A 9,701-nucleotide genomic window follows, 5' to 3' on the forward strand; every position below is an offset into this window, starting at 1 on the left:
TAGCATCGTCAACTACCCGACGCGGGGTCAGATCAAACCCTGGGAACTCCGGAATACCATCAAGCGGGCCTTCCGGGTTTGGAGTGACGTCACCCCGCTAGAGTTCACCGAGTTCACCGGACATCGCGTCAACGAGGCCATGATCCGGATCGCCTTCCTCAAGGGCCGACACTCGCACGACCTCGAGCACCCAATCTTCGACGGCCCCGACGGAGACCTCGCCCACGCCTTCTCGCCGAAGAGCGGCTGGGGCGAAGTCAACGGCGACATCCACTTCGATGACGATGATTTGTTCACGATGGACGACGATGATAGAGGTACGTAGTAGGCCTAATAACTATGAGAGTGCACTTTGACTTTTGTTTCAAAATGCTTTTTCTTCAGGCTTTCCTCTGCTACAATAACCGTCTCAAGACATTTTATCAGCTTGACCAAATCATCTATAAACTGATAAAAGGTTACACTTCACACCGAAAAATCTATCCACCACGAACAGACCACAAAGGCATCACTAAATGGCCTGTCTTAACAAAAGGAATGGAAATGGAATGTGTGTTTTTTCTTGGCCTACATCTGTACACAATTGTAAAGCTTAGTTTACTTCTTTGTTGTGAGTCAAGCAAATTGCATTGTGGCATTACATTTACTGCTGCTTCTACTTTGTATATGTAAACTAGACTTTAGTTTTGATGGGAACTAATTCAGCAGCTATCATTTTGTGAAAGGTACTTGACGACCGCTACTCCCTTTCTTCTAACCACCAGGTCTAATTTTCAAAAACATGAAACTATAAATTTTTCTCCAAAAGTCATTCATGACGTCAAAACCATAATTTGCACAGGACGCACAAATGTTAAACCCACAGAGTATTCATATCAGGCAATCTCGCAAACGGATTTAGCGAAATTTAGAAATCATTGTCGTGGGGGTCGGTGGTCTGATTTTTTGTTTCCTTGCAGTTATGCTAGAATAGAAGAAAAAGTAGAAGAAGAAGGAGAAGAAGGAGGAGGAGGAGGAGAGGGGGTATCAACAATAGCGATTTGACTGTCTGGTTTGACAAAAATACTCTTCAAAATATGCCGCACCCATACAGAATCCGAGCCCTTGTCCCTACTTGCGAATTAAGCAGTACTGTCCTCAGATCAGAATGTTATGTATTGATAGTAATCCTGGTCTCTGGTGTGGCTTTACATGAAATCTAGTGGTGGCTCAGGAGATTCAAGGGATGGGTGAGCGGTGCGTGGGTTTCCTACCTGCACCCAGTTTTCGAAACGTTTTACAAAAATGATGTTTTGCAGCTTATCTCTTTTGTGAGTCCCTGCTTCTAAAACGTAAAGTTTACAACTGCGCTCTCATTGAAATAAAGATGACGATAGAGGGCGTTAAACAGACCAGACCATCAGTAGATGAACGATGAGTGAAATATGTTTGCTTGCTCTATTTGTCTTGTAAAGGTTATAACTTCTTCCAGACCGCGGCACACGAGATCGGCCACGCCCTCGGGTTGGACCACTCCGACGACCCAGGGGCGCTCATGTGGCCCCATTACCACTTCATGCGAGACTTCAGACTACCAAAAGACGACATCCTGGGGATTCAAGCTTTATACGGTAAAGTATAAAGTATAAAGATCTGCACGTCCCTCTGTGCGCGCATTTGCGTCGTCTGTTTATATCTACATTTTTTTTTCAATTTCCTATATCTTGCAGTTTCCCTCCCTCATCTCTTTCTCTCTCCATCCTTTTATCTCTTAAGCATCTTCAATCAGAGGGGTGACGGTTGAGGTGTGAATTTTTTTCCCCGACCTGTTTTGTTAAATTATAGATCAGCTGTTGCGATCTTACAAATTTCATTCGTAGAGGATGACAAAGTGAAGAGAATTCACACCTCAACATGAACTACTTTTGAAAGAAGACTTATGGGACACTATCAATGAGACTCTGAAAAGACGAACATTCGTGCATTCGGCTCGTGGGAAGCCTCTCTCGTCCAGCTCTTTTATGCGATTAAAAGGGAGACGTCTGGGAGTGAGACTATCAGTTAAAGTAAAGGATGACATGGATGCATTTCGAAGCAAGATAGCTCGTTGGTTAGACACTATCTCTGAAAGATCTCCTGAGCACATACATGCACAGCCAATATCCTCCGTTCTTCCCGAGACGTGTTTACTCACGAGGAGAGGATGCTGGTCTTTTACGTCACTGATTGGCTCCACTTAGGAGCCCGCAGAGTCCCGGATGGGTGCACTGGTAGGGTACAGGGAGGTAACCTTCCACCTCCCTGGTAGGGGAGAAGTTTTTGGTGCAACACCCGCCAGTTCCCTTCCTCAGACCTTTTCACCCATCAGCAGTTGCATCCAGGGTTCGACATTCCCATGTACAAGACAAGTCGAGAGATGGCGCTTTCCACATTGAAACACCAGAGCGGCCGTTCTCTAAACTCTGTGAAACACCTCCCCCAGATTCTGGACCCCCGTGCTTTGCAGTTTATGACTTTTTCCGTAATGAAATAACGCCAATATTCATGCTCTTATTCCCTGCATAGAAAAAAAAATTAGAGTCAATAATATCAGTTCTTAGTCTTCTCAAATGAAAGCAGATCGACCGGTCAGATCACAATTGCCGCATAATTATTCACATCTACTTATAGTACTAATAATCGTGATGAACAGTTTCACAGCTATGTAAACGTATCACATACCTCGTATATGTTTTCATACCCCGTTCACATTTGACCAGGAGAGATACTTGCTCTATTCACATCTACAAAAGAAGTAAACGCCATCAGTATTCATCATAACGAACCATCAATGAGGAATTGGAAGTGTTCTAGATCTAATTCTTTTAATCTGTGATTTTGGCATCGATCTACTCTCGATCATCATTCATCCTGCCGTTTGCTTCCACTGTAGATGATTGCAGGGTATCTTCTGTACTTAAACCACTGTTGTTTTCCAGTTTAAAGGCCATGCACCATAATCATAATAAACGTTTTGTTTCGCACAGTGTAGTGACCAATGATAACCAAACGTTACAGACATGTCTGTGTGTTTGTGTCTGTTGGTCCTCAGGGCCTAGCCTGAAATGGTTGCGATTAATGCGCAAAAGGCGAAAACACAAAAGTAAGAATCCTGCAGCAGTTTCAAGGAATGCATTTTCTGACGAGTGGATTTCAGGCTTCTTTTTGCCCGACAGAGTCACGTTGTTTTAATGAGTGTGATGCTCGCATTTCAGACAATCGACAATTGCAGTGATATTAAAGTTCATGTACAATTCCTACTACCTCATCGCCCTTTCTAAAACTATTTTCCTTCGTGCCTTTCTTCCTCTTTTTCTGTGTATCTGCATCAAATAGTTTGACTGTGCCTTGGGATTAATTTCATTTCTTCTATCTTTAAGTGTCTGCTCGTACAGTTTTCGGCGTGACCACACAGTCTTGCTTGTCCACACTAACTTTGCACGCACGCGCACAATCTCATTCTTCGCTATCTCCCTCTATCTCACTTTCTCTATATCTCACTATGTCTCTCCATCTCTCTCTCTCTCTCTTTCTCTTTAAGTTTTATCTCTGCATTTTGCTCTATTTTCTTCTGTTTTTTTTTTTTTTCTGAACAATTTCCGCCGTGGTTTTTTTTTTTTTTTTTTTGTCCAGTGTCCCCATTGTAATCATGTTTGCTTTCTTTCTAATTTTCAGGCATGACAAGCACTATATCTGTTATTCCCTTCAGAAGAGATTTCTCATAATATTCATTCATTTCTGTTTCTTTGTTCTGTTTCGTTCAAGGGGAATGTGTTTGCTTGTGATGACCTTCTCATGGGTGTGTGCGTCCTGATGTGTGTGTGTGTTATAACGACGGGTTTGTTTGTTTGTTTTTTGTTTTGTTTTTGTTTGTGTGTGTTTGTTTTTCTTTTTAAAGAATTTGTTGAATTTTATGTAATACTTTTACAATCATTATAATCTGTGCACGTTTCTCAACCGGTTCGTCGATTTTTTCGAACTTTTCAAATTCGTTTTGTTCTTCCTACAAAAAAAGAAAAAACTTATAGTTTTTTGTTTGTTTGTTTTTTTGGACATCATGCTTCATCACCACTTTCACTCTTCCCAAATAATACAGGACCGGAAGGGAGCACGCCTAGTGTGGTGAAGAATGCTGTGGAGACCCGGCCGAAACTCGCCCCTACGGTACCCTCACGGAAATCGTACTGTCAGGCAGGGTTTAGTGCTGTGACGTCTATTAGTGGAAGCATTTATACATTCAAGGTAATTGGGGCGAAAAAAAAATATCCATACCCTAGAAGAACTGAAGTACCAACTGACACTAGCGTTAGAAAGACACTATTAATGCAGCAGATGCCAGGTTCAAATCCTACTGATTCCTTTTTTTTCCCGACATGTGTGTTAGAATGTAGATCAGCAGTTGCGATCATATAAATGCAATAACTATTTTTTGTACAAATGGCATGTAGAGGGTGACAACTAATATAAAATCAGCCATAGCATAATAATAGCGATATTTAGTCAAACTTGTAAAACACTAAAAAGACTCGTTTATTCTTGTGTCGAGTGATTCGTTCAAATGATTATGTCAGGAGACTTTCGTCAAGTTCTACAATATAAAATACCGATGTCCTTATTATATACCCCCGGTTGTTGGGTTTTCACGATTTTTCCAGTAATTCGTCATTCAAAATTGCAACATCACATTGACGTGATAATGCATATTTTCGTTAAGATACAGCAAAATATTATATAATCTAATCGCAATTAGGGCATGTACACTCATGTTAAAACTGACTCTCACATTTTCCGAACCAGGGTAAAAATTACTGGCGGTCGTGGCGACGGTTACTAGTGACTCCAAAAGACGGGCGTAAAATCTACGACAAGTGGTATAACCTTCCCGCCAACATTCGTGCGGTGTATCATCGCAGGGACGACAGGACGGTCTTCTTCCGAGGTAAGAGTCGACCATTTCGAACGATATTCACATGATGACTTCTGTCGGCGTATAATTCTGGTAAAGCGTGGAATGAGATATTGGGTACATCGCTGTGGAGTCTCCACTCCCCTATAGTTTCGGCTTCATTCTGATCAGCTAATGATGGACTACATTGTAAGTCTGTCCACACACCGCCTTTCCATTGTCCTTGTTAGGATTTACTTCAGACAGAGCAAGCCAGATATATGAAGTTTTTGTTAAAATAGTTCTCTCTTTTTTGTTCCTTAAGAATAAGGTAAGAAGAACGGGAAACACGGCATAAAATTTTGAAAAACTGAAACTTCGCAAAAAAAAAAAAATCATCAGCATGCTACAGATATCAAAACAGAAAGAATTACTTGTCGTGCTTGTGGCGGCAATTAGATTCAGTAAATATAGATCATCAAGATATTAATGTCATCTATGGTAAAGAGAGCGCTGGGTGTTTGATAACGGCTTATACTGAAAGAGTATTTAACCTTTTACTGAAAATCCCTTTGTAGACAGGTAGAACTGAAAGCAAACAAATAATTACGATGTTTGTGCTTTTCTCTTCGTTCTCGAAGGTTCCAAGTACTGGGTCTACTTTGGCTCCCGAATGGAGGAGGGCTACCCGCGCCCCGTGTACGAGCTCGGCCTACCCAAAGGCGTGGACGCCGCTCTCTCAAAGACCAAGGCAAAGACGTTCTTCTTCAAGGGCAACCAGGTGTGGCGGTTCGACGAGAAGAAGCAGGCCGTGGACCGGGGCTACCCGAAGATGATCGAGGAAGTCTTCAAGGGAATCGGAAACAAGGTCACGGCGGCATTCCGACACGATGATGGTAAGACGGTACCACCACCACTTCCCGCTTGTTAATTCATTTCATTTCAGTTCAATTCATTTCACTTCACTTCAATTCAATTCAGTTAAAATTCCATTCCATTCCATCTAAATTCTTCCAACACTTTACATAAAACAGTGGAGAAACGATGGAGGAATTGCGGTATAAAATCAGCACACTGTGACATACCCACATAATGGCAACAAAGCACATTAAAATTGCCTCAGTTTGTCTAACGATAAAAAGATTGTGGAAAAATAAGGACCTGTTTATATTTTAATGCCTAACACTCTTTAGGCAATTGGGCAGTTTGCCAAATGAAACAATATTCATGTAGAATATGATAAAAATTTGTTGTTCCCACAGAAACCTGCACAGCTTCATATAGATTCATGAATGTACTACTGTTACATGTTAGGAAAGTTAAAATTACTTCTTTTATGTCCGGAAAACGTGTTAAGTAAGAATATTGATTTACAATATTTATGAAGTTCTCATCACATTTAAATATCTTTTAGTGCCAAAGTGGTATGAACATCATTCTGATGTAAGGAAAAATCTTTCGTCAATAGATTTTGCTGTTTTCGGAAATAGGAAGCTCTAGGTATATAAACATGATCTCAAATGTTGTTTTAAGATAGATTATACACAAAGAAGTAGTAGTTTCATCATATCATGATAAGAGGTAACAAGATATTTTATTAGTGCAGCACTGTCGTTGTAATCATTGTTCATCTGTCTAAGGTCTGATATTGCTCCTTCACGTAATTGATAGACTTTCGATAACATTTCCAAGGCCTCATTTCATGAAAGATATCAGGATGGCAAATCTTGCTAGAATGGCAACTTCCAATAGCAACAACCAATCAGGAAGCTGGATACCTGTCGCTACTATACCAATTGCCATTCCAGCTATAGTTATCAACTTTTTTATGAAATGGGGCCCAGGAGACATGTATCTCATTAATTACAATAAGATTACAATCGCCGATCACTTGACTGCCTAAACAAGGGAGTCGTCACACTTAAGTTTTGTCGCCATCTTTCTTTCACGCCTGATCTTACCCATACTCCCAGGCAACTCCTATCTGCTCCGAGGGAAGAAGTACTACCTAGTAGCAAAAGGCAAGTACGAGGCCGAGCCGGGATACCCGCGGAAGTTTACGACGGACTTCTTGGGTTGCGCGCCGATTACGGAGTAGCGGATACCGTACTGGCCGGAAGGATTAACTCTTTCGGCATCATTTGTTTAACAATACCATTGCAATTGGTATCAACAGAGTTAAAACTCTGACTGACAACAACTCTTTCTCTTCGGCGTGATAATTTTGATTATTGAGTATGTGCCGGCATATGAACGTTTCGGAGCTCTAAAGAACTCTACTGCCCTGCTTTGTGATCTTGTACGAACACTGTCGACGGAATTTGTTGCGGAACCCTGGGACGGGATCGGTGAATATGGACGTATCGTGCGTGATCCTTTCATTCATGAAACTGTAAACGAAGTCATATTTGGCTATATATAAGAATTTAAGAGAAGCTGGAAGGAAGATAGAGTCTTCCCAAAGAAAAAACCGGTGACTCAATGCTGAAGGCTGGTAATGGTTGCAGAAGCATCAGCTACAACTTGTAGCGAATTCGCGCCGCGGAACGTGAGATTCTTCTCCACTGGGCAGACGCGGGACCTTCTGGCAGGAGGACGGAGAAAGACTTGGATGAAACTGCTGGTTGATCGGACCGGCTTAGAAGCAGAACAATACACGCGACTAATTTATTAAACAGTGGTGACCTCAACATGCGAGATGCATATCCCACATATATTGGACAAGGGCAAAATAATATATGTCCGATAATATTGCTATTAATTTCTCCCTTTTGAGAGTCGGTCAAAAGTACATCGTGAAAGTCTAATGCTGTGTGGTTACCAAGATTTGTGAATACATTATTTTTAGCACAAGAGAAGATGAAAGCAACAGAGGGATGGAGAGATATGGAGACACTTAACCCTGAAAGGGCCGGGGGCGGAATCCGCCCCCCTCTCGACGTTTCGCGCTATAATTCTGTAACGCGAGAAGGCTTCGTCGCGAGGCTTCTTGACTCTGTTTGTTCAAGTCTCGCGCAACTTTTGAGACCAAATTTGCAACGTCCGCGCATACTTTTGCGAAGCCACGCCCATTTTTGTAACGGAATGTCGCCCCAAAACGGGCACAATTTTGTGATTTTGTGTACATTTCCTATGGAAAACAGTGCTCTGTCATGAAAGTCATAAAAACCTGATTATTTTTACAATCAATCACTTTCATTGATTAATTTTGTGCTAATTATGGTAGAAAAGTGGTCAGTGACAATTTCCAATGAAAAACAAAGAAAAAACAAAAGTTGAAAAACAAAGAAATAAGTAAGAAATTCTGAAAACAATAAAATACATAAGAATTGAAATGAGTTTTGGAAGTTTTTGTGATGTACAATTGTTGAATATGCTAAAACAGAGTTACAGATCAAAAATTAGACTCTCAATTCTTTTAATTAGGCTAAAATATGATCTTGAGCTTAATTTGCATACTTAAAATTAGAAACGGGGGGGGGGGGGGCGGAATCCATCCCCCCCCCCCCCCCCCCCGGTCTGAGCATAGCCAAAAAAGCCCGGCCCTTTTAGGGTTAAAGAGAAAGAGCGAAAAAGAGTGGGTATGGTGTGTGTGTGTGTGTGTGTGTGTGTATGCATGTGTTTGCGTGCGTGCGTGACAGTGTGTGGTGATATGAATAGAAAATGAAGAAAGGTATGTTATGATTAGACATGGTGAATAATAATATATAAAAGAGATTTAGAAAGAGACCAAAAGGAAGTAAGACGTTTGTGTTGTCGTAAGGCGCTTTTCTCGTGGCTTTTTAAGGGCGCAATGATAAGGTGAATCTTCTTCATAACTGGAATGGAAGTCTTAAATGTACTGCTCTCACAGTGCCAAACCTGTCTCCAATTATTTTTTTCTCTCTTTTCTTTTCTCTCTCTCTCTCTTCTGCGGGTTATAACAAATGTGAAGTGTTGGTGTGTATTCTTACGTGTATTCATTGTGTTTGAATCGCTTGGTTACAAGTAGAGGTAACTATAAAGCGATCATGAGTATACGTCGTGTGATAATACATCAAGCGAGTTGGAGTTTTTTAACAGAACTATACTGTACAAAAGTTGTAATATAATGGTGTCACCTTGTTGTAATTGTCTTTTATGATAAAAGAAAAATACCAAAAAGACAGAGAAAAAAAAAGAAAACATAGCTGTGTATTTAATCTGTATACACATAGATGATGTTTACGGTATATAGTGTATATCTCTTGGTTTCTTGAGTTTTGTTGTCGACCCGACTTGAATTGTTTTGATCGAATTAGTGTCTTTGTACGCCATGTGTACACAATATTCTAGTTTCTTTCGAATTAGTGTCTCTGTATGCCATGTGTACACAATATTCTGGTTTCTTTCTCTTTTTTTTTTCAAACTTACAACTTGGCAATTGGATGAGTAGGATTGCTTTTCTAGCAAGAAGCGGTAACTCAAGTAACCATGGCAAGTACCTTTAATGCTAACTTTGGTTGGTTGTTATCTGGCGGTTACTATAGTAACTGAAGTCGTAATTATAAAACGGGTCCCAAGTAAAATGATATGTAATTTCAGTAACTGCGGTCAAACGTATTAGTGTTGGTATAATTTCTATAGCGAGGCAACTAACCATGAACAGTTGAGCAGTTTAGTGTCGCTTTAAAAACTGCTTTTTATGGGAATAACGCCAACACTTGCTAATTAGAAATTTTGTGAAGTTATGATGATTATCATCCGTAAATTGAGTTTAGTCGTTAAATGATATGAATGTTTATCATGCCATAATCATGTTTTAAATTGTTATCTGTCC

The 9,701-nt window shown here is 40.6% G+C and overlaps 1 protein-coding gene across 1 annotated transcript in view; it reads left to right on the forward strand.

Annotated features, from left to right (window-relative positions):
• The window catches only part of LOC140232022 (collagenase 3-like), a 29,309-nt gene extending 22,308 nt beyond the window's left edge, over positions 1 to 7,001 (forward strand). The window contains exons 3-8 of the mRNA XM_072312173.1: positions 4 to 317; positions 1,455 to 1,610; positions 4,115 to 4,260; positions 4,816 to 4,957; positions 5,545 to 5,799; positions 6,877 to 7,001. Coding sequence (XP_072168274.1) covers positions 4 to 317; positions 1,455 to 1,610; positions 4,115 to 4,260; positions 4,816 to 4,957; positions 5,545 to 5,799; positions 6,877 to 7,001 — 1,138 coding nt within the window. The remainder of the gene's footprint in view (positions 1 to 3; positions 318 to 1,454; positions 1,611 to 4,114; positions 4,261 to 4,815; positions 4,958 to 5,544; positions 5,800 to 6,876) is intronic.
• The last annotated feature ends 2,700 nt before the right edge of the window (positions 7,002 to 9,701 follow it).

The sequence above is a fragment of the Diadema setosum genome, chromosome 8 (genome assembly GCF_964275005.1).
Source record: "Diadema setosum chromosome 8, eeDiaSeto1, whole genome shotgun sequence".
NCBI classification, from domain to species: domain Eukaryota; kingdom Metazoa; phylum Echinodermata; class Echinoidea; order Diadematoida; family Diadematidae; genus Diadema; species Diadema setosum.